The sequence below is a fragment of the Nerophis lumbriciformis genome, linkage group LG08, assembly GCF_033978685.3.
Source record: "Nerophis lumbriciformis linkage group LG08, RoL_Nlum_v2.1, whole genome shotgun sequence".
NCBI classification, from domain to species: Eukaryota; Metazoa; Chordata; class Actinopteri; order Syngnathiformes; family Syngnathidae; genus Nerophis; species Nerophis lumbriciformis.
In genome coordinates, this window is record NC_084555.2 from 32,882,763 (window position 1) to 32,908,551 (window position 25,789).

Here is a 25,789-nt window from a genome sequence, read left to right on the forward strand (position 1 = left end):
GAGACATTTTATCAGTCTGTTGTGGCCAGTGCCCTGTACTTTGCAGCAGTTTGTTGGGGGAGCAGCACCAGCAAAATGGACTCAAACCGGATAGATAAACTGATCCGGAAAGCCAGCCAAACTATTGGCACGCAGTTGGAGGCGTTTGTGTCAGTGAGGGACATGAGGACACTGGACAAACTGCTGGCCATCATGGACAATCCTGCCCACCCACTCCACCTGACAATTGAGGGACAGCGGAGCTCATACTCCAACAGGCTCCTTCAACTTCCTTCCCGCACTGTGCGATTCAAGAACTCCTTCATTCCACACTCCATCCAGCTGTATAATCCCTCGCCATACAGCAATAGATGACATCTGCCTATTACCTGACACCTGACATGTTAGCTACTTCTGTTTAAAATGTTTGTAATGTCTATTTTCTATTTCCTGCTGGATCTACTCTCTATTTTATGCTGCTGCTGTCACATATACTGTATATACTGTAATATTGTACATGTGTTGTATATATTGTATCTATGTTATAGACATAATATATCTGTATATATATTATTCTGTACACATATGTATATATTCGTATATATGTTGGATTTTTTATCGCTATATTAGTCTATTTATACCTGCATTGTCCTTTCCATCCTTACACTTTCCATCATTGTAACTGAGCTACTGTGTTGAACAATTTCCCTTGTGGATCATTAAAGTTTGTCTAAGTCTAAGTCTAAATATCCCTTGTGTACTACATACAGCAATCAAGTTGCACTAAATTCCTCTACATGTAAACACTACACTACTAGTGCTGCATTGTAAAGAACTTAATGTTATCATTTTCTATGATTAAGGCAAAAAACTACACTTTTTCAATAAACATTGCGCCAAACCCCACTTTACTCACCAGCAACAGATCGGAGCTTTTGCCAATTGAGCTTTTTCATCCTCAGAGTGGGACATCGGCTCGCCTTTGCAGGGGTGCTGCAGCCCAATGCATAGCTGCTCTGAGCCACAATCAGACCCGAGGGTGGCGGTGGAGGGGGTGGCATGCCAAATAGGGGAGGTGGTGGCGGTGGTCCGTTGCTCATGCCGGGCAGGGGTGGTGGAGGCGGTGGTCCGTTGCTCATGGCGGGCAGGGGTGGTGGAGGCGGTGGTCCGTTGCTCATGCCGGGCAGGGGTGGTGGAGGCGGTGGGGCAGCCATGCCTGGACCGCAATGTAATGGTGGAGGTGGTGGTGGAGGCACCATACCAGGTAAGGGTGGGGGTGGTGGAGGCCCACCAAGTGCTCCAGGAAGTGGAGGAGGGGGTGGTGCAGGTGGTGGACACTGTATAGAACCTCGGGGCCAGTTCAAACTTGGAAGAGGTGGAGCAGCAACTAGTGACGTCCGAAATGACACTGAACGTTTATTCACCTGGTTTTGTTCCTCATGACCAGTCTGCACAGCCTTGTCTACCCTGACTGTCTGACCGTCCACTTCGTCGCGTCTCTCACAGCTCTTGCCCTTGCAGAACGTCAGGCGCTCCATGATCTTCTCAAAGCACCCCATCTGAGCTGGATTCCAGACAAAAAACATAAGCATACAATAAATAAACAGTAAAAGCAAATGCATCACAATAATGCAGACTTACAGTCTTGGGCCAACAAAATGGCTCGGTTTGTGATGGCCTCCAGGGCAAGCCAGATATCAGAGCGGCTTGGCCCCAGCAGGAGAAGCGTCTGCAGAATGGATAGCAGCTGGAGGGAAGCTGGGGAGCTGCTCACCTGGAACACATCAAAGTGTCACTTTCAATATATGAAACCAGGGGCGTCAAGTGGAGGGAAAGTGGGGATGTTGTACCGGGGTCCCAAAACACAGGTCAAATTGTAAAGTTAGAAGATTTTTTTTGAAAATGTCCAACACTACAGACACTTTGCAAAAACAAAAGATGTTTCGTTCCACCTGGTGCGGCAAACATAACTTGGAACACTTCACTCAATAACGTCGTAAAAGCTCACCTTTAGGCGTTCACTCAGCACCAGCAGTTTGCTACAAGGATGACGTGATACAAGGTAAAAATATAATAAATATGTGGCAGCATAGGGGAAAGTTATGTAGACGTTTTACTTTCACATCTCACTGCACTAACTGTGGTGTGTTCAAGGACCCTCGCTTAAAGTTATAAACAGCCACGTCACTAGGTTTTAAAGACAGGGGAGGCTTAAACCTCAGGAGATAACATTAATAATAATAATAATAATAATAATAGACGATGTACAGTATTATGATTCATATTATCTAATGATAATACATGAATCAGATAATCTACACTATGGAGGGAAAAACTTGATTTAAAATCATATTTAAGAATATTATTTATTTATATTCATAATCTGGCCACTTTGTATTGAATTTGTTGGCACTTTTTGTTAAAAAAAAAAAAGCAAAACAAAATGTTTTACGTTCACATCTCACTGCACTCACTGTGGTGCATTCAATGACCCTCGCTTAAAGTTAGAAACAGCCACGTCACTAGGTTTTAAAGACAGGGGAGGCTTAAACCTCAGGAGATAACACTAATAATAATAGACGATGTACAGTATTATGATTTTTATTATCTAATGATAATACGTGAATCAGATAATCTATACTATGGAGGGAAGAACTTGATTTAAAATCATATTTATGAATATTATTTATATTCATAATCTGGCCACTTTATATTTAATTTTTTGGCACATTTTCTTAAAAAAAAAAAAAAAAGCAAAACAAAATGATTTTTGGCGAGTTATCTAGAGATTTTCCAGTCTTGATATGTTAAACTCATCTTTTAAAGTCAAATACTTAAGTTTTTTTAACATGAGACCTAAAATGCTGGTTTCAACCAAATTCATGGTTCATTCATTCATCAGTTTTTAGTGCATGTAAACATACAAAGTGTGTATGTGTGTATGGGGTGGGGAAATTGTGTTTAGGGTGGGATAGTGTGCCCTTTGTGTCTGGTGTATGGGGCCCCCCCCAACATTTGGTGATATGCCCCTGTACAAAATCACGAGTAAATGGTGTTATATCCATGGAGCATGGAGTGTCACCTTGTTGAAGAGAGTGGTGAAGACCTCCAGGTGATTGCTCATGTCGATGCCACCGTTCATTCGCAGCAGCTCCTCCTCATCTTCAGCCATTGCCTCTACAAACGCTTCACATTGAATAATCAAGTCTTCATCCTCCTGTTCTCTGCATGTCGCACACACACATACATGTAATAGGTACGGGTGCACCACACTTCACATTTAAATGCCATTTCATCTCAAAACAATGAAGAGGCTGCCTAATTAAAGGTGAACAATAGAGCGCATGCATGCTCACCTTAATTTTGGCAGAATGTCAAGAAGCTGAAGCCCTGCAGAAGAATAAAATATTCATCAGGTGACACAACTCTCTTCTTAAATTTTGTACATCACCAGAGGGGAAACACATGCTAGAACAACAGTAGTTAGGATAGCAGCTAGACGTCGCAGGTGAGCAATTACAAGGGAGGCGTGGCCATTCAAACTGTTGATTGGTCCAAGGAGCCAATCAATAGAAATAGAAGGGTTCAAAAAATCCCCCCTTATGAGATGTTTGTGCACCAAGAAGCTTCACTGATATAAAAAAATATCAGCACAGATTGTGAGTTTTCTTGACTTTGTTTTCAAGAGCAAGTTAAATCAAATAAGGTCATATTGTTACTAAAGTTGCTGTTATGATATGACATACACAAATATGCCTCAAAATGTTGTACATTGGGGCATTTTGTCAGAAGATAGGAGGACATCCAAATTATTCTTAGTGCACTACAGCTCCAAAGATGCTCCTGTATTATGCTTTATATTTACTCTTAGCACAGGGAAACAGGATATGATTAGATAGGATAGGATAGGATAAACTTTATTCGTCCCACAATATGGAAATCATGTGGTTACAGTGCAGATACAAAAGGTCCACAAAAGATAAGGTAAAAATGCTGGAGGGCCGTTCCATCAAATTAGTGCTATTTGTGTCGCCAGAAAAGAAAATATACAATTCTAAGTTAAAATTAATTATAAAATGTTTTCACTAAGCAGTGTACTCCTGCACATTGATCTGATTGCATATTTATCAATTAATACTATTTAAAAGATCAATTGAAACTACCTTGAATTGAAACATTTTGTTTTTTAAAACTTTACTATGAAGCATAAAAAATTAAGTCCTTCAGTATTGTATTTTACTTTTTAGATAGTTGTGTTACACTTTATCCCGAATACTTATTTTCTTAGAGAAAAAAATTATAATTAAAACACACACTAAGATTGTGTAGTCATCCCTTGCCACATCGCACTTTCAATATTGTGGCTTCACCAATTTTGTCGGTCCGAAATTAAGCATTTTCAAGCATAAAATTGCAAAATAAACGTAAAAATATCAATACTATGGTAGTATTGGCCACAAGGGGAGACCAAACCAATCAGAGCGTGCTGTTCAGTATCATGGCTACTGATTGGCTCAGCTTCATCAGCCTTACTATATTGAATTAAAAGCATGTAAGGGTGACTCAAGTGTTATTTCCGGTCTATAGGTGCCCCAATGATGTTGAAAACCGTATTAAGTAGGTCATAAAAAGTGTTTTATGCTCTAACTGTTAAACTATTTGATTTAGAGTATAATTAATGATTCCTCATTAATTTATCGAGGTCATAACCGGAACCAATTAACAGTGATAAACAAGAGACAACTACCTGAGTATTCACTCAGTCCTGTTACCCTAACACAGTACCCCTTCTGTAAAATGTGGAATATTCCACAAATCACATAGTCCACAGGATGATATTTTAACTATAACTTGGGAGGTTAAAATCTCAGCTCAGTCCTGTTATGTAATTGTTTGATGTTATTTATTTTTCAAACAGTTGTTGTTGAATCACTGAAGAATGTTATTAGCGTTTGCAAATGTTACAAAACTGTTACTTTTAAATCCTGTTAACTCAAATTAAGCTTATTTGGCTGAGAGAACATGTATAAAAATTCAATTAAATTGGCCAAATTACATTTTGCTTAGTTCAATATGTGTATTATCAGATTTACAATTGAAAAAAGACAAAAATAAATGTTATTTTGGAGAGCGTTACAACAAGTAAATGGCACCAATTTGGTAGAATGGCCCTGAAACCGTTCATAGCCAAAGTGGCGTCACTCGCTATGTGCTGATTGATTGTTCAGTAGCAGCCTGGACCTACCGATAAACTCCTTTCTCATCTTATCTCTCTGCATGAGGTCATCGGAGCCAAAGATGAGTGCGTTGATGACACTGAGGAGCGTGACCATGTAAGGAACGTTGTCTGTTTCCTGTAGCTCGTTCAGGATCACGCTCAAGCGATACTGCTGTGTCTTCACTCCCTGGAGGACAAATCACAGTGGAATTAGTCACCCTCTTTAATTTAATGTATTGCTTGTGCATTCAATGCACAACAACAGCCACCAGAGGGCATTGTTAACAGTTTTTTTTTTTTACAATTCCTCAAACAATCAACACTCTTGCCTTGTAGTGGTCTAGTGCATCCAGAGCAAGGCGATGACCATCTGTAGAGAACATGCTGAGAGCTGCAAGTAGCTCAAACACCTGCATCTTCACCATGGTGTTGGAGGTGTCCAAGGCTGTGGGGCATCATGACAATACAGATGAAACACAAACCAACAGTAGACTCTAACATGCCTCATGTGTTTTCTAGACAGTGCAACCTGAACTTTGTCCTCTAAGGATGAGGCAGCAGATAAACATGTTTGTGTTGCTAATCCAAAAATCCCAATGCTCTGAAGTAGAGCTATACGATTTGGGCCAAAACTAAAATCCATATTTTTCTCGATTTTCAATTAAATTTTTTGGTGAAAGCTAAAATAGACAAAAGAGGAAAGCACACTTTCTGGGCTTGTGGAGGCGGATCTTTGCTTATGTACCGAAAACTTTGCCTTTTTTGACCGCTTGTATTTAATAATTTAATAGACTTACTCTTCTCTTTTATCTACTTGTAGCGACAATATCATAAAATTGGCAACACAAACCTCTTCTGTGACATCATATTCTCAGGCATAGCAGGTATGTCTGAGGTATGTTGCCAACCAGAGTTACAATACGTAACGCCACAGTACTAATATGTGTTTTTGAGCAGGGGCAAACCGGAATAGCCAAATCTGCATTTGTGACGAGGCAAATTTCATTTGTTGCCACAAAAATATACATATATGGGAAATATTGGCGTGTGAAGGGAATTATATTTATATAGCGCTTTTCTCTAGTGACTCAAATCGCTTTACATCAGGGGTGTCAAACTCAAATACAGAGTGGGCCACATTTTAAAACTGAACAAAGCCGCGGGCCAAGGTTGAACAAATTAACCTTTTTGATAGGGACCCTAACAAGTTTTGCATTAAATATTGAACAAGCAAAGCTTATATAACTTTAGAGTGACATGCAAAATCGAGTTTCAAATAATAATAATAATTAAAAAATATCAATGGCATATCAAATACAATTTAAATAAAAATGTAATGCCTCTTTTCTATTTGCAGCCTTCTGAGGTAAATATCAACATTAACTTTTTCCACAGGCTAATAAATTTGAAAATAAAATAATGCATAAACCAACCATTCAGGACTTTACTCTGCTCAGTTTGCAACACACTGATCTAATATGATGTGCCCAAGCCAGATACCTGCCATCTTTTCTTGGATGCTAGTTCATTATTAATGTCGGGGCTCAGGCTTTGAGCTGAGGCAACCTTCATTATCGAACGAAGGTATTCCACAGTCTTGGGGGCGTGCCTTACAGGCACTGCCTTTAACGTCCTCTACGAGCTGACGTCACGTTCACTTTTCATCCCTTCTAACAATGTGCCCGCCCAGTCACAAGATATGAGCAGCTCCTGTACGCACACGCAAGAAATGCAAAGCATACTTCATCAACAGCGATACAGTTTACACTGAGAGTGACCGTATAAGTAACTTTAACATTGTTAGAAATATACGCCACACTGTGAATCCACACCAAACGAGAATGACAAACACATTTTGGGAGAACATTCGCACAGTAACACAACATAAACACAACAGAACAAATACCCAGAACCCTTTGCAGCACTAACTCTTCTGGGACGCTACAATATACACCCCCCGCTACCTCCAACCCCACCCCCCACCCCCACCACACACACACATACACACACCTTGTAGCGTCCCGGAAGATTTAGTGCTGCAAAGGGTTCTGGGTATTTGTTCTGTTGTGTTTATGTTGTGTTACTGTGCGGATGTTCTCCCGAAATGTGTTTGTTATTCTTGTTTGGTGTGGATTCACAGTGTGGCGTATATTTGTAACAGTGTTTAAGGTTGTTTATACGGCCACCCTCAGTGTAACCTGTATCGCTGAAGATCAAGTATGCGTTGCATTCACTTTTGTGTGCGTGCCAAAGCCGCACATACTATGTAACTGAGCCAGCACTCATTGGACTGAACGCGGGCCAGAGTTTGACATCCATGCTTTACATAGTGAAATGATCTAAGTTACATTTAAACCAGTGTGGGTGGCACTGGGAGCAGGTAAAGTATCTTGTCCAAAGACACAACGGCAGTGACTAGGATGGCGGAAGCAGGAATCGAATCTGGAACCCTCAAGTTGCTGGCACGGCCGCTCTACCAACAGAGCCACGCCGCCACATGTCTATGAAGAGCATTCTCAGACATGATAGAATGTATGGAAGCCTCCTGCAATAATGATATATATCACGGTAAATTACTTTAAATATAAATTATAATTGAACCATTTCAAAACAGGATACAGAGGCTCCTAATTTTGCTGCTTACATTTGCAGTAACATATTTGCGTTTGTATTATTTTCTCAAAACTATTTTTGATCTACTTTGTAATTTAATATGACTGTATTGACTTATAACTTAATACATTGCTATCTGGTTACTTTCTGTTGTGACATGGTTCCATCTACACTTCTGTTGAAATGTAATGAGCACATTGTTCTGTTGTTTGGATACTTTACATTAGTTTTGGTCTATTTTACAAATTTGGGACAGTATCGGCCACATCAACGCTGATAGGAATACTTTGACTTTTCAAGATCAATGAATGATTCAATTTTTTATAACAATTATCATCAAGTCAAAAACACAGGAGGGCCGGGTGGAAATATTCATTAAATATTTACATATTTTCTTACTATTGACAAGGGATGTCCGATAATGGCTTTTTGCCGATATCCGATATTCCGATATTGTCCAACTCTTTAATTACCGATACCGATATCAACCGTTACCGATACAGTCGTGGAATTAACACATTATTATGCCTAATTTGGACAGCCAGGTATGGTGAAGATAAGGTACTTTTAAAAAAAAATCATAAAATAAAATAAGATAAATAAATTAAAAACATTTTCTTGAATAAAAAAGAAATTAAAACAATGTAAAAACAGTTACATTGAAACTAGTAATTAATGAAAATTTGTAAAATTAACTGTTAAAGGTTAGTACTATTAGTGGACCAATCATGTGTGCTTACAGAATGTATCCCTTGCAGACTGTATTGATATATATTGATATATAATGTAGGAACCAGAATATTAATAACAGAAAGAAACAACCCTTTTGTGTGAATGAGTGTGAATGAGTGTAAATGGGGGAGGGAGGTTTTTTGGGTTGGTGCACTAATTGTAAGTGTATCTTGTGTTTTTTATGTTGATTTAATTAAAAAAATTTTTAAAAAAAAAACCCGGATTCCGATAATAAAAAAACCGATACCAATAATTTCCAATATTACATTTTAACGCATTTATCGGCCGATAATATCGGCAGGCCGATATTATCGGACATCTCTACTATTGACTGATTTAAATCCTTTGGTTTTTGCCCTTAAAGTCCTCCTGTGTACAGGGATTTTTTCCTGCGTTTGTATACAATAAGAATAATGTCAACTTATGTCATAAAAATATCCATCTAACCACTGCAGTATTGACCATATACTGATATTATTATTGGTATTGTTACTGTAGATATTTGCATTGATCTTCCCACCTTTTTTTACATTCAAGAGATCTATCCAGCTTGCGGTTAGCATACCCTCCTACAATGTGTAGTGTAGCATGTTTAGCTCTCATCCTCCAGTGATAATGGTACTTGTAAAAAACAGAGTAAGCATCGCTGACTTCGAAGTGGCTTTGCACTGTGGAGGAATATTATCCGCTAACTGGAATACTGTCATGTCTTGGAGATCATGTTTAGTTTGGCTATGTTCTGTTTGGTGTTTGCACTCTTGACACGCTGCTTACTCTGTCCAGGTCGTAGTTCATGCTGCTCTTTTCTTGCCACGTAAGTTTTTTGTTTATTCAAGCCACTGTTTTGTACCTCCACTGTGAGCGCCTTTTGTTTGTTCCTTTTTTCCATAGTTCTGCCTTTGTGCGAGTTCTGTTTTATTAGCCAAATTTGTTCCCCGCCTTGTGCGCACCTTTTGTTTATACTTTTTATAATCTATTATTAAATCATGTATTTAACTTCACGCCATGTCTGGTCCGAATCCTTTGCACCATGGGAAAACAAACCACGCCAAAGTCCACGTCTTGACAAATACTACTACAGTGTGTTTGGGTCGCGTTCGCTTGCTTGTCGCTGTCAAATTGGCAGGACACAGCTCGTCATCAACAAGCATTCTCACGATATAACGATGGTATCAAAAACTCTATAATCGGTCAAAGGTATATCATTTATATGATATTCCGTCTATATTGCGCAACCCTAAAAAAGGAAAATGATTTAACTTTTTTTTAACATTGTCATTCTTAAATAATCCTATTACGATTTAAAATTGATTAATCGTGCAGCTTTACTTCGGAGTAAGCTTTCTAAATGAGTCATATTTACAGTCGCATGTGATTTGAGCGTGCACTACATTATACAAGATGTGTATCATAATGACTGACCTTGGGAGAGCTTCCGGATGTATCCCTCATTCTCTATGATGAAGTGAATCCCGGCTGATGAGTTCATGACTGCACGGACGCAGTTGACGCAGGTGAGCTGCAGGAGGGCGTCTGCGATGCGGGAGCAACCCCTCCCAGACAGCCTGTCCAGGGCCTCCAGGAGAAGATCCAAGCCACTGAGCTCCAGGAACTGGACCATCCATGACTGGTCGCTGCTGTCCAGGCGACGCTTCAGGCCGGAATAGTTGACCACCGTGGGGACCTGGAGCAGTCGGATGCAGAGCTCCGGATCTGCACTCTCTAGGTTGGCTTCCTGCTGGGAGTCCGAGTCCTGAGAGGAGCCCAGGCGACCCCGAACTGCTGCCCACTTCTTCTTCACGTCTGAGAGCCCTGTAAACATTGTTACTGCACCTGCGAAAGAGGAAAGATGCAGTCTGGCTGATTTGGAGACCACTTAAAAAAAGTGTGGGACTTAGCATTGAACATTTACAAAATAAGAATAAGCGGTAGAAAATGCATGGATGGTGTATACACTGATGCATTTGGAGAATTTATAGCTCCTCCCAGTTTATCTACACCAGGGGTGTCCAAACTTTTTCCACTGAGGGCCTCACACTGAAAAATCAAAGCATGCGGGGGCCATTTTGATAGTTTTCATTTTCAAAACAATACAATAATTATTGTAACCTTTAGGGATCCCCTTAATTTTGGTGACCGTTAAAGGTACCGGGGACCCAAAAGGGTCTCAGTCATTAAAGTGTTACAAATAAGTCATATATATATATATATCCATCCATCCATCCATCCATCCATCTTCTTCCGCTTATCCGAGGTTGGGTCGCGGGGGCAGCAGCCTAAGCAGGGAAGTCCAGACTTCCCTCTCCCCAGCCACTTCGTCCAAGGGGATCCCGAGGCGTTCCCAGGCCAGCCGGGAGACATAGTCTTCCCAACGTGTCCTGGGTCTTCCCCGTGGCCTTCTACCGGTCGGACGTGCCCTAAACACCTCCCTAGGGACCTGACCAGATGCCCGAACCACCTCATCTGGCTCCTCTCGATGTGGAGGAGCAGCGGCTTTACTTTGAGCTCCACCCGGATGGCAGAGCTTCTCACCTTATCTCTAAGGGAGAGCCCCGCCAACCGGCGGAGGAAACTCATTTTGGCCGCTTGTACCCGTGATCTTGTCCTTTCGGTCATAACCCAAAGCTCATGACCATAGGTGAGGATGGGAACGTAGATCAACCGGTAAATTGAGAGCTTTGCCTTCCGGCTCAGCTCCTTCTTCACCACAACGGATCGATACAGCGTCCGCATTACTGAAGACATATATATTATATATATATATATATATATATATATATATATATATATATATATATATATATATATATATATATATATATATATATATCAGTACAGGCCAAAAGTTTGGACACAGCTTCTCATACAATGCGTTTTCTTTATTTACATGACTATTTACATTGTAGATTTTCACTGAAGGCATCGAAACTATGAATGAGCACATGTGGAGTTATGTAAAGGTGAAATAACTGAAAACATGTTTTGTATTCTAGTTTTTTCAAAATAGCCACCCTTTGCTCTGATTACTGCTTTGCACACTCTTGGCATTCTCTCGATAAGCTATACAAATATATATATATATATATATATATAATCTGTCTCATTGCAGATTAGACAAACTGCCTTTTCCTTACACTGATAAAAAAAAGAAGTCATATGTCCACTGATGTTTAAAAACTCTTCACTCAGAGCATATTTTACTTTTCTCCAATGATTTCGCCATTTGTTTACCTCTTGCACTATTTGACTGAAAGAGCGCGCATTTGCCGGTTTGTGTTATCGATGGGAAAATGCATTTTTTGACAATGATTTGCCTGAGCGGCTAGGAGACCCCGAGAGTAACAAGCGGTAGAAAATAGATTGATGGATGGGCTAAAAAGGACAGATTAAAAATAATAATAATAATAATAATAATAATATATATATTCTTTTCATTTATTTTTTATTTTTTTACCCGGGACTACCCACGGGCTGGATTTTGGACGCTCGCGGGCCGTATCTGGCCCACGGGCCGTAGTTTGGGGACCACTGATCTAGACAATATAATATAGTACTATGGAGCTATATAAAAGCAAGCTTTGACTGTGATTCAGTCACTCAACATGTTCACTTAATTGGATATTAGTCGTCCCTCGCCACATCACGCTTCAAATATTGCGGCCTCACCGCATTATGGTTTATTTTAGGATATTTAAAAGAACATTTCAAGCATATTCTACAATGTTTTTGGTCCCAAATCAAGCATTTCCAAGCATAAAAATGTCTACTTAAACTAAAAATACCAATACCTGTACCACAGTGGTACTGGCCACTGCAGGAGACCAAACCAGAGCGTGCTCTTTAGTATCGTATATTCGTTTAAAAGAGTGTAAAAGTGACAAAAGGGTGTTATTTAATGTCTAAAGCACTAGTGGTGCAAATACCACAGTTTGAGAATCTCAAACTGTGGTACTTGCACCACTAGTGGTACGCAGACTCCATCGAGTGGTATGCCAAAGAATCACTTGATTAAAGTACAGTGTTTTATTTTACCATATTTAAATAGTGTTACTGTTCAAACTGTGTGTACTGTTGCAGTGGCCAAAATATTACAAATATTTGTTAGATAAAACCTCGGCCTTGTTTTTAATGAATATACTCAGAGCTACCACGTTACTGTATTTTAAAGTTGGTCTATGTTGGTACTTGGAGAGTGATTTTTTTTCTGAGGTGGTACTTGCTGAAAAACGTTTGAGAACCACTGGTCTAAAGAGCTCTCAAAATGTTGAAAAACATTTAAAAGGTCGTTAACGGGGTTTCTATGCTCTAGCTAGGAAAATATTTGATTTATAATGAATGATTCCCACTTCGTGGAAATTAATTTATCGCGGTCATGTCCGGAACCAATTAACAGCGATTAAGGAGGGATTACTGTATTAGTATGTCATTGAGTTACACGTAATTATATTTTCTTGATTAAACACTAAACAAAATAAATATTTCACATACATTTTTCTCAATATAAATTATAATTTCCACCATAAACGCAAACTAGATTAACTCCAAAAAAACAAAACAGTGATTTACAATATATTTATCATATTTTTATGTCAACTAGATCCAATGTTTTTCAAATTTCATCTTAATTTGATACAATTTGACTGAGATATTTTTTGTAAATATTTGCCCATTAAAACTATATATTTTTTATATCAATATTTTATGACAGATGTGTCTAAAGTTTGGCATAGAGTGGGTATTTGGCTATTTCTTTATTGGTATATTTTAAATACATTATCAAATACACCCTCATACATGCTCACAAGGCTGAGTTGAAGGCTGTTTTTATCCTTATAATTGCTGGCAAATTATTAATCTGATAGATAACACAAAAAGTCATCAGATTAAGCACACTTTTGAATTTGGATTATTCATGTTTAATCAGGTTATTTTTCTCGCTTACATTATTTAAATACAAGCAAAATTTGGACACAAATGCAATGTTGGTAAATGGATTATACTTTTATTGCGCTTTTCTACCTTCAAGTACTCAAAGCACTTTGACACTATTTCCACATTCACCCATTCACACACACATTCACACACTGATGGCGGGAACTGCCATGCAAGGCGGTAACCACGACCCATCAGGAGCAAGGGTGAAGTGTCTTGCCCAAAGACACAACGAACGTGACTAGGATGGCGAAGGCTGGGATCGGACCTGGAACCCAGGGGCGCCGCTAGGGATTTTGGGCCCCATGAACGGAGTCTTTACAGGGCCCCCAACACAGTGTCATTATTTTTTCTGTATTATAATTTCATCATCATTAGGGGCCTCTCTGGGCCCCCCTCCATCATGGGCCCCTAGAGTTACCCCCCCTTTTCGGCGCCCCTGCTGGAACCCTCAAGTTGTTGGCACGGCCGCCCCCATGTTATTGTGAGAATGTCGTACAGGACTTTTTTTTTACTGTTTTACTTGAATACACATCATTTATTTGCTCAAATAAATGATGTGTATTCAAGTAAAACAGTAACTCGGTAACAGTTTTATCTTAATTACCATCTGGGTTTATTTTGAAGTGAAGTTTGCTAGTGAGCACACCGGTTTGAATATCCTCACTCATATTTGCTCATAGAGCTGATCACTGCAAAACACGCTCCATCTTTCAGGTAACCATCCATGGTTAAGGTAAAGGAGTATGTACAAGCAAAATAAATAGTGTGATTAATCTGTGTATATACATGAATAATGCAATATTTTTTGTGATTAATCATGTAAGTTAACTTATTATTTTGACAGCCCTAATCCGTGAATATGTTTAATAGGGCTGCAGCTATTGATTATTTTTGTAATCGTCGAATATTTGGTTCGATTAATCAAGAAATTGGATAAAACACACTTTATATCCACCCATCCATCCATTTTCTACCGCTTGTCCCTTTTGGGGTCGCTGGAGCATATCTCAGCTGCATTAGGGCAGAAGGCGGGGTACACCCTGGACAAGTCGCCACCTCATCGCAGACACTTTATATCTCCAATGCATATTTTAGGTGATTATTTTTTTCTAACAAATGCAATTTATCTATATTGAAATAGCATTTTTAAAAGGTGTGTTTTTTTTAGTATCTGCTGTTCGCTGCCAGACACTCTTATGTGCGCTCTATTGCAGCGGCTGTGGGGAACGTCTGCATATGTAAACTTCCAGGTTCATTCGGTTTAGATTGACTCAATTAACATTCCTTAAACAGCAAGCTTTTTCTTATTGAATTAATCTATTTAATCATGGCAGCCTTAATATGTATCTACGCAGCTTATTTTGACATATGGCATATTTAATTTAATTTACAATGTAACTAAAACAAAAAAGTGAAACATATCATATCAAATGTTCCTTAATATTTTTCTGTACATAACAAATTAGTAGAATGCCGTTTTATGTCATCTTTTTGTGGTTTCCCATCAAAAGTGAATGAAAGAATTCCAACCAACCGTATATTACTAAATTTGATGGATAAAAACTGTGGACATCAATGAAAACATGACTTTGAAAGGGGTAAAAATCAAACACATGGTGTCTTATTTGCAATTCAAAAATATTGTCCACAATACACTGTGAGCACTGCGATGAGGTGGCGACTTGTCCAGGGTGTACCCCGCCTTCCGCCCGATTGTAGCTGAGATAGGCTCCAGCGCCCCCCGCGACCCCAAAAGGGAATAAGCGGTAGAAAATGGATGGATGGATGGACACTGTGAGCATTGCTAAGCAGAAAAGAGGCTGGCAGCCTAATCAGAAAGGAAAAGAGAATAGGAAATGACAGCGCTGCACTCTGTGGGTGTGTAAACGATAATGTCAGCAGTGCAGTCAACAGCAGCAACGCCAAACATTCTGACTTAATCCTGCGTGAAAAACGCTGTCAGACAATTAAAACTCTGTGCAAACACCAACTGGTCACTGCCAGGACAGAACATGTCACTGTTTACAATCCAAAGGATGTGTTTTGCAGAGACTATCACATGGCAGCTACAGAGTTAACATTTCCCAAAAGTATGAATCCACACATGATTCTTTTTATGGCACAGTTCCCCTTTTCACAAACCTGACTCTCTGCAGAGTTACGTAAATGTTCCCATAAGATACACATTATGTCCAAAATAGGGGAAATACCTCTCTGTATTGGATGTTTTCTGGTTTGGTATGTCAAAAAAGAAGCTAGAAACAAAACCTTGTGAGAGATTCTTGTGTCTCTTGTCTATTGTGGATTTCAGACTTGGCATGGCTGAGTGGCAAGCACGTACAAACAATGACTAGCACTGACTCACACTTTGCTACTTTGGCAAGCTTGGTAGGATTGAGCGCTTATCTATTGGACGATTCTACTTGTTATTGCCTGCCTGACAAATTTAACTTGAACACTGGTACAGTATGTGCTTTGCTAATCGACTCGGCCTTTTTCATCTGTATCCATAAGATGCACTGCAGAAAAAAATTCCAATCAGTCTGCAGGGTCAAGGTAAAGTGACTCTTGGCTTTTGTCACATTGTCTTGCAAAGGAATCCTGATGGGTTCTGTTACCGTGGCAGCCAGCACACACACACAATGTTTTTTTTACAATTGGGGCGGAATTCTCCCATTCTTCCTTTCTCCAGTGTCTACCTATCTCTTATTAGTTGTCAATCTCAGGCAGAATTTAAGCTTACCATCTTGCAGTAATTCGTAGGTGTACCTAATGTTATGGTAATAAACTAGGCAAAAAAAGTTTCTCAATAATTTCATTCATCTAGGTCAGGGGTGTCTAATTCGTAGGTGTACCTAATGTTATGGTAATAAACTAGGCAAAAAAAGTTTATCTCAATAATTTCATTTATCTAGGTCAGGGGTGTCAATCTCATGTTTATTGAGGCCCACATCGCAAATGATGGCTGCCTTAAGAGGACTGCTTGTGGCAGTATATAATATAAGAATATAAACCAGTGGTTCTTAACCTGGGTTCGATCGAACCCTAGGGGTTCGGTGAGTCGGCCTCAGGCGTTCAGCGGAGGTCAAAACACACCCGACTCATTGTGTAAATACAAACGGATCCCTATGGCGTATTACGGAAACGGCAACATTTGACTGATTTGCAGGTGTGTAATTTGTTGTGTTTATGCACTGTGTTGGTTTTGTTGTTTGAACAAGGTGATGTTCATGCACGGTTCATTTTGTGCACCAGTATAAAAACTTTAGTATGGGGAACATATTCACCATTAATTAGTTGCTTATTAACATGCAAATTAGTAACATATTGGCTCTTAACTAGTCATTATTAAGTACTTATTAATGCCTTATTCGGCATGGCCTTATTATAACCCTAACCCTCTAACCCTGACCCGAACCCTAACCAAATAACTCAAAATTAAGTCTTTGTTATTTAGAATATGTTCCCCATACCAAAGTGTTATCAAAAACATATAACTTTGTCTTGAATTTCACTAAAGAAGGGTTCGGTGAATGCGCATAGGAAACTGGTGGGGTTCGGGACCTCCAACAAGGTTAAGAACCACTGCTCTAAATTAAATCTTTGTTCCTTAGATTATGTTCCCCTAGTGTCCAAACAACTCTAAATTAAGTCTTTGTTACTTAGAATATGTTCTCCATACTAAAGTGTTACCAAAAACATAACTTTGTCTTGAATTTGAAAAAAAACAACATTGTATTTTTCACTAAAGAAGGGTTCGGTGAATGCGCATATGAAACTGGTGGGTTTCGGTACCTCCAACAAGGTTAAGAACCACTGATATAAACGTATAATTGCCTCGTTACACAGTTTGCACAGGCAACTGTTTTTGAATGATATTTTTTTTTACAGATTATTAGTGTAGATGAATTGCTTTGATGAAGGTGGCAAACAGATTTTTAAGTATTTATATTTGATAACCAACAACAACAACAAAAAAACTTGGAACATCTTGTTGCATGATCAGATAAGTGTAGTACACATGCAGGTGCATGCAGTCTGTTTTTCTGTCAAAATTGAAAGAACAAATACATTTAACCATAAAGTGCTTTATTATTTCAGCGTTTCGCAGGACACATTAAACAATGTGCATGCCACATTTAAACAGTGGTGTGCCGTCAGGGCCAGCAAGGCCTTCTCTGCTTGCCAAAAATAACCAGAAATCATGATCATAACTAAAGATAAAAGTATTTTTTTATTTACTTTCCCTAAATATAAGTATTCATATTCTCTTCATGTCATATTATGCTCCTTCCAGCGCTGTTGTTTTTAGGTTATAGAGTTTTTATCCAATCAGAATTCAGCTAGCTTATGTTGCCATGCTGTACCAAATCTGCCTCGAGCCTTCAGATTCAGCATCGCGGGCGTCCGTGCACTGTAAACGAACGGACACAAACATTTGACAGACAGTTGCGATAGCCATTTAGATCACGAGTTGTGGTCAGTAAGGCCTTCTAGATGACCTAAGGCAGATGTATAGTGATTAGAGATGCGCGGTTTGCGGGCACAACCGCGGAGTCCGCGGATTATCCGCGGATCGGGCGGATGAAATTAAAAAAAATTAGATTTTATCCGCGGGTCGGGTCGGATCTGGTCGGGCAGTTGAAATAAAACAAAATTAGATTTTAAATAGATTCAGGCGGGTGGCAGTTAAACCAATTCGGAAATATATATACATAGTTAAATGTTGTTACCCACATACGAAAAACGAGCAGGCACCTGCTGCATATGCCACAACAGAAGAAAAAAAAAGAAAAGAGATGGACACTTTTACGGAGCGGAGAATGGACGCCTCGCCGGGGTCCGGGACCGAGGCCCCTTCCCCCGAGAGGGCCCCACCGGGAGCCGTAGCTGAGGCGATCCGCGAGAGGGGCCCGACGCACGTCCAGGGTCACCACCGCGCCCACCGCACCGACACCCCGCCTCGTCCGCCTTCGCCGCGGCCGGCGTCACGCGCAGCAGGTAAGCAGCTTACCTGCCCGCCACCCCCGTGGCCGGGGGCTCGTAACAGGGGTCACTCCGCGCGCTCCGCCCGCGCAGCTTACCTGCCCGCCACCCCGTGGCCGGGGGCTCGTAACAGGGGTCGCTCTGCGCGCTCCGCCCGCGCAGCTTACCTGCCCGCCACCCCTGTTGCCGGGGGCGCGTAACAGGGGTCACTCCGCGCGCAGTGCGCTCACGAAGGGGGTGGGGCTCACCCTGGTTGATATAGAGAGCAGGACTGTGGCCATGGAAGTCGGAACCCGCTAAGGAGTGTGTAACAACCCACCTGCCGAATCAACTAGCCCTGAAAATGGATGGCGCTGGAGCGTCGGGCCCATACCCGGCCGTCGCCGGCAGCGAGACGCGCTTGGAGGTGCGCTCAGCGCGGCTCCCATATGATTGCGCACTGGTGTGCGTCTGGGTCGTGACAGCGTGGCACGCGAATGTTTGAGCTGCATTGGATCAGTCTCCTTTCTTTAACAGGCAAAAGCTTTATAACCTCACCATACCTGCCAACTTTTGAAATCAGAAAAACCTGGTAGCCAGGGTCCAAGGGCCGCAGGCCCCGGTAGGTCCAGGACAAAGTCCTGGTGGAGGGTTCAGGGCTTCGCCCCCCGACGCAAAATGATTACGGTATTAGCATTCAGACAGGTTAAAATGTTGCTAAAACCATCACTTTTCTATCAGTCACAGTGACTTTTCAAAACAAAAATATTACAGCAAAAATCATATGGGTTGATTGACATGTTTATTCTGTAAGCTAACTTCAATAGTTTGAAATTATTTTGACAGTTAATGCCAGTTATCCTGTCAACCTTTCACAAGACTTCAATTTGTTAATTGAAAGTATAAACAGTATAAACACTTTTTACAGTAAACAAATGGTAAAACAGTACTAAACAATTCCATTAAAAAAAAAATTGGTGTCATTATTAACTTTCTGTCCAGGCTTGTATAATCTACTGCCTTGTTCAATTGTAAAAAATATTCTGTGCCTAAAATTCACATTTCTATCACAATTATCATACTGTAAACATGGTAAGCTAACTTCATTAAAATTAATAGTCCTGTCAATAGCATGGAATTACAATTCAAATGTAGTTTTTTTGTAAGCCTTTCAAAAGAATTCAAAATATGAAAAATTAATGAAAATTAATTTAAGCCATCAGACACTTGAAAAGTGGCACATCACATCTCTAATGTAATCATTTTAACTTTTCAACAGAAATAGCACTGCAAAAATATTAAGGACATACTTCTGTATTTTGGTAGTTATGCTGTCAACATTTAACAAGATTTCTTCAACTTGGACTTGAAAGCATAAATAGTATAAACACTTTCAACAGTATAACAGTACTAAACAATTCCAATAGATAACATTGGTGTCATTACCTTTTTGTGGCTAAAATCCAAATTTATTCTATCAGATTGATCATACTGCAAAAATGATATGGTAACTTTATGATAAGTTTACTTGAAGTGGCATAAAACACTGAAAGTGATTGTTCCTATAACCCCTTTGTTTCAAATGTTTGTTCCACTTGTGGCAGTCGGGCACCAGCATACCGTCTTTGACAACTTGAAGTGGCATAAAACACTGAAAGTGATTGTTCCTATAACCCCTTTGTTTTAAATGTTTTATGCCACTTCAAGTTGTCAAAGACGTGCTGTGAAATACAGCCGACAGGATTGCGCACCAAACACGAAGCAAGGCCAAAGCGCATGCATGGTGCAGGAAAACAAAGGACTTCTTTCATTTAAGGTTTGTGATAAACCATCAAACTCATTCGTTAAAAGGACTCTATAGTGATATAAAGCGAGTTTTTCTGGACATTATCATGCAAGAAAAGTTTATTTTTGGGACCGCGATCACCGCGTAATGATTTTTAAAGGTTGCATTACAAACATTTAACTGTCCCATGTGATCAGCCAGTGCGATTGGAAGTCCATGCTCAATTATTGCCTCCGTAAATAAAACTTCGGCATTCATCACATCCAAAGAATCTGTTTGGGCGACGAAAAACGTTGAAAGTTTTCCACTTGTATCGCTAGCAACGGCATTAGACTTGTGTTTTTTTGTCCCAACATGGTCTTTTACATCGCTAATTCCTCCGTGTCCGATCGAAAAATCTTGTCTGCACAAGGTGCAATTCGCGTAGTTTTCACCCTTTTTTTTTTTAAATTAATGAAAAACCGTATTTTTATCACTGCAACCGTAACCCGGAATAGGTTGATGAAAACCGTACGAATTACGGGAAAACCGGAGTAGTTGGCAGGTATGCCTCACTAATGCCTTGCATCGTCTATATTAGATATATAACAACGGGCGGGTGCGGGCGGATGGCGGGCGGGTGCAGTTCTGATCAAATGTTACATCGGGTGGATGGCGGATGGTTGACGACTTTCTGATGCGGTTGCGGATGAAATAATTGCCTATCCGCGCATCTCTAATAGTGATGTATGAGCCAGGTAACATAAGAACTCCATTACCCAGCATGCCACAGTACTGGAGAACATGCGCAGTAGCCCCGCTTAGGTTTTTAATGTAGACATGCCGGTGTGGAGTAAACTTTAAGAAGTCAGCCAACACGCCTCGTCTGCATCTTTTATGATTAGACAAGACAACACATATATTTGCAAGGACATTTTCAAGAAGGATATTAAGAGAAACTACATGTTGTGAGACCATGTCGGCCAACCCCGGAAGCGAGCTCAGCTGTTGATGAAATGAGAGTTCAGATATTTTATTTCTTTATTTTTTCATGTTTAAAATGTTTTTTGCAATTTTAATTTTGACAGTACTACATAAGATATGTTTTAATTGCTGATGCGGGTTTATTGATTTTTAAATGCGCCAGAAAATAACCCGTTTTGTACAATGCGCAGTATTGTAAATGTGTTTCTGTATAGTATTTCTCCAGCAATGGTCATGTGGTGACATCAATGATTGTATTTTGAGAGCTAATCAATCAATGTCAATCAATGTTTATTTATATAGCCCTAAATCACAAGTGTCTCAAAGGGCTGCACAAGCCACAACGACATCCTCGGTACAAAGCCCACACAAGGGCAAGGAAAAACTCACCCCAGTGGGACGTCGATGTGAATGACTATGAGAAACCTTGGAGAGGACCGCATATGTGGGTAACCCCCCCCCCCCTCTAGGGGAGACCGAATGCAATGGATGTCGAGTGGGTCTGACATAATATTGTGAGAGTCCAGTCCATAGTGGATCCGACATAATAGTAAGAGTCCAGTCCATAGTGGGGCCAGCAGGACACCATCCCGAGCGAAGACGGGTCAGCAGCGCAGAGATGTTCCCAGCCGATGCACAAGCGAGCGGTCCACCCCGCTCATTCAATCATTCAAGTCGGACATCACTGAAGACCTAGGTGGGAAACGCACGGCCCGCCACTGCATTTAAATGATGTGACAGGCCACTAAAATGATGTGACAGGCCATAAAATATTTTGACAGTCCACAAAAAATAATGTGGCAGAACAGAAAATGGCGTGGCGGACCTTATAAAATGGTGAGACATTAAATGATGTGGCGGGCTACCTTGAGTTTGACACTTGTGGTTTAGGTCATTGTGTTCTCTGTGCATTGAATCGATCAGAACTAGATTGTTTATGTTGTCGGAAGATGTTTTGCCTCTCATCCAGGCTTCATCAGTTCAGGCTCAAAGACTAGCTAGGACAGCTCTGAGGGGACGGTGCTGGATGCAAATATCGAACCTCTAACTAAGAATTGTTTCTTTTGGAATGCAAAATGAAAGTGGGTAAGAAACAGTGGAGTAAGACAGTCGTTACTAAATATAATTCTGACTGCTGTTGACCGTCAAAGGGATCACTCCACTGTATCTTCATTTTGTATCGCAAAAACAAAACCCTTCACGGTTGGGGTGTGGTTCCTTTACCTGGAAATACTTGGATCCTACACCATCCCCTCAGACTAGCTGTTATATCTATAGTCTTGGAGCATGAACTGATGAAGCCTGCTCGGATGAGAGGCAAAATGTCTCCCAAGACAAACTGAACAGTCCAGTTGGCATCAATTTGATGCTATTTTTTTTTAATGTGCTGCAAGTTACGCATATTAAGTCGATTAGAGAATATGCGCAAGACCAGATTTGACAGGTGTCGTCCACATTTAGGGTTGCTCTACCCAGAGTGTGCATCTTGGATAAAAGCCCACAGTGACATGCTTAAGTCAAGTGGGAGAATGCTGTGTGGTCGAAATCTGCGCAATTGTGCAACTTTTTCCAATTAAGGACATGGGAGAATAGGACCCTGACCCTTAGGGTGCAAAGATTTCAACGATTGTAATCAGAGAAAAGTGAAGAAACAAACTTTTTTTTTAATTCCAGAGAAGACAATAAGTGTGTGTATTGTGGGATGAAGAATTTGTGAAATTCTCAAAAGGAAGGAAATGGACTTTCCTGCACAGGAAACCAGATAAACATGCTGGTGCTGTGGCTTATGTTCCCATTTTTTCACATGATTTCCCATTTGAGACCATGACTGGACAAAGACTGAAATGAATCATCACATATCCAAAAAGTTTGAACACATATGCATCCACTTCAGTCACTCATTCAAATCCATTTTCATTTCTGCTTCCAGAAGCTCCCACATGTACCTCTAATAGCAGCTGATTCACAGCCCACAGGACAAACCCACTCATGTGTCCTCTTGCTTGAGCCTCCCACACAACAGCACACGTCCACTGTACATTAACACTCAGCCATTCACCCACTCATTTACTTCTTCTCAAACATATGCAAAGACTATAAGACTGCATATCTTGTGTATCTCAGCAAGAATAAACATGTACATAAACAACAATGGAGCACTTTTTAAATCTTCAGAAGCTCACATAGTGTCTGCAGCTGGGTTAAAACATCTGGAGTTCATTAAAAAGATACTAACCCTCCTTCATCCCCACGTATTTAGGGACATCTATCCATCCATTATCTACCGCTTGTCCCTTTCGGGGTCGCTGGGGGGGGGGGGCTGGAGCCTATCTCAGCTGTATTCGGGCGGAAGGCATGCAGGGTACACCCTGGACAAGTCGCCACCTCATCACAGGGCCAACACAGATAGACAGACAACATTCGCACTCACATTCACACACTAGGGCCAATTTAGTGTTGCCAATCAACCTATCCCCAGGTGCATGTCTTTGGAGGTGGGAGGAAGTCGGAGTACCTGGAGGGAACCCACGCAGTCACGGGGAGAACATGCAAACTCCACACAGAAAGATCCCGAGCTCCGGGATTAAACTCAGGACCTTCGTACTGTGAGGCACATGCACTAACCCCTGTTCCACCGTGCTGCCTATTTAGGGGGCAATATAGGCAAATTTAGTTTACTGGAGTGCTATATTTAACTTAATCGGTAGGTCGTGAGATCGAACCCCGGCTGAGTCATACCAAAGACTATAAAAATGGGGCCCATTTCCTCCCTGCTTGGCACTCAGCATCAAAGGTTGGAATTGGGGGTTAAATCACCAAAAAAGTATTCCTGAGCGCGGGAACCACTGCTGCTCACTGCTCCCCTCACCTCCCAGGTGGAACAAGGGGATGGGTCAAATGCAGAGGTTAATTTCACCACACTTAGTGTGTGTGTGACTATCAGTGGTACTTTACTTTAACTTTAACTTTAAGTGATGGCTTCACCAAAGTCCAAACCGATATAACCTCTGCACACATATAACAACAACTATGATCTAAATAAAACTCTCCAAAGTGGATTTTGGCAACTGGGCACATTTTTCCCCTTGCAGCCTTTCTCCTCTAGTAGGAGGGACCGTTTCAAGAGTGTAACACCCTGAATGGGCACCGAGGAGACCAAAACAGAACACTTCGTCAATCTTACGCACTGCATCACCGAGCTTCTTTTTTTTTTAAAGCACAAACAAGGCAACACAAATCCTCACTATAAAAATACGTCTTCGCATACAACCGATGACATATGTCCATAATGAATAATACAGTTGATGCATGTCAATTCTGCATGCACTGTTGCATATCATCCATAGATGATGATGAAGATGTCTTACCTGCTTTTGTTCTATCTGTCCACTTGGAAGAATCGCGTCCTTGTGTGTGTTTCAGATGGGAGAGGCACCGGATGGCATCCTGCCTGCCTCTGACGTCGCCTAAAATGATGCATGGACCTCCTGAAAATTAAAGCATTTGCGAGGCAAGTCGAGCCCAGTGGGTGTGTATTTGTGTGCCTATTAAATCGTCACCGCCACAGGCGCTCCACTCACTTGTTTCAAAGCAAAACGTCAAAGTGGCGGTACCACGTTGCGACAATATCCGCTCATGATCTCCACAATAAAACGGCAACGCGAGTGACGACGGAAGAACTGGTCTCTCGTCATTAAAGTTCAAAAAAACGCCATAAAGCATGGTATTAATTTGACGAAGATAAGTCGGGTGAAATGGCACCAACAAGAAAATACAGTCCTTAGCTTTGCTAATGCCAAGTATGTGTTGTTGCTAAGTTAGCACGTAGCCGTGATAAAGCTTCGTCAGCAATAAGAGAACTGCAACAGTTTAACTACTTAAGCGTTTTATTCTTAAATTGAACTGAATTGTTTAATTCACTATATTTTATTCTGAAGGGACTCTCACAGTTTCCTGCTCTAACCCGCCTGCTGCCGTAAATTTTCCTGCGGTTTCTGAAGCTGGGCGCCGCCAGTGGTTGCTTGGGCTGTCCTCCCTGGTCTGCATCCCACAAGCTCAAAGTCTTACAGCCTGTTCATAGTTTACATATCCTCGGTAGTTTTGTCAAATTGCATAAAAATATACATTTCAATCAGCATTGTGCTGTCCTAGAAACTGTGTGAATTAATGGTGTCCAAAATGTAGCACGGGTGCCTTTTTTGGCCCGCAGCTCTGTATTTTTGGTCCTCTGCGAATAGTGAAAATATGATTCAATATTAATAGAACCTTTTTTTTTATTTCTTTTTTTTTTTGATATTTCTAACATGTGTTGTCACCTGTAAGATGCAAATGTGTTGGTCAGATAGCTTCTTAGCACAGTGTTTCTCAAATTTTTTCACCAAGTACCTACACACTGGAGCTCTTGTAAAGAAAACTCAGCAGCGCATGCACTTTTTGTGTCGGATGAAAAGAGCACAGCTCCTTCCCCTCATTCTCACCACATTCTACAGAGGCACTATGCCGACTGACCAACTGCATCTCGGTCTGGACTGGTGCCTGCAGGGCCTCAGACTGTAAGTCTCTGCAGAGAGTAGTAAGGACAGCGGAAAAGATCATCG

The 25,789-nt window shown here is 40.8% G+C and overlaps 2 protein-coding genes across 2 annotated transcripts in view; both read right to left on the minus strand.

Moving 5' to 3' along the window:
• LOC133611684 (inverted formin-2-like) overlaps positions 1-3,525 on the minus strand; it is an 18,217-nt gene extending 14,692 nt beyond the window's left edge. The window contains exons 1-4 of the mRNA XM_061968710.2: positions 3,336-3,525; positions 3,062-3,203; positions 1,621-1,753; positions 896-1,543 (exon numbers count right to left, since the gene is read on the minus strand). Of these exons, the coding sequence (XP_061824694.1) occupies positions 896-1,543; positions 1,621-1,753; positions 3,062-3,151 (871 nt within the window). The 5' untranslated portion in view covers positions 3,152-3,203; positions 3,336-3,525. The remainder of the gene's footprint in view (positions 1-895; positions 1,544-1,620; positions 1,754-3,061; positions 3,204-3,335) is intronic.
• inf2 (inverted formin 2) lies at positions 3,332-24,772 on the minus strand. Its single transcript, XM_061968711.1, has 5 exons — positions 24,560-24,772; positions 9,965-10,375; positions 5,527-5,642; positions 5,225-5,384; positions 3,332-3,369 (listed from the first exon to the last, which is right to left on the minus strand). Exons 2-5 carry the CDS (start codon positions 10,362-10,364, stop codon positions 3,332-3,334), a joined length of 714 nt encoding a protein of 237 aa, XP_061824695.1. The 5' UTR covers positions 10,365-10,375; positions 24,560-24,772.
• Between the last annotated feature and the right edge of the window lie 1,017 nt (positions 24,773-25,789).

Excerpts from the sequence above, each read along its gene's own strand:
- inf2 (XM_061968711.1), bottom strand. The coding sequence starts at position 10,364 with ATGTTTACAGGGCTCTCAGACGTGAAGAAGAAGTGGGCAGCAGTTCGG. Across the intron at positions 5,385-5,526 it reads ATGCACTAGACCACTACAAG|GGAGTGAAGACACAGCAGTA; the intron begins GCAAGAGTGTTG and ends TTTGTCCTCCAG. Across the intron at positions 3,370-5,224 it reads GATGAGAAAGGAGTTTATCG|GGCTTCAGCTTCTTGACATT; the intron begins GTAGGTCCAGGC and ends ATTCTTCTGCAG.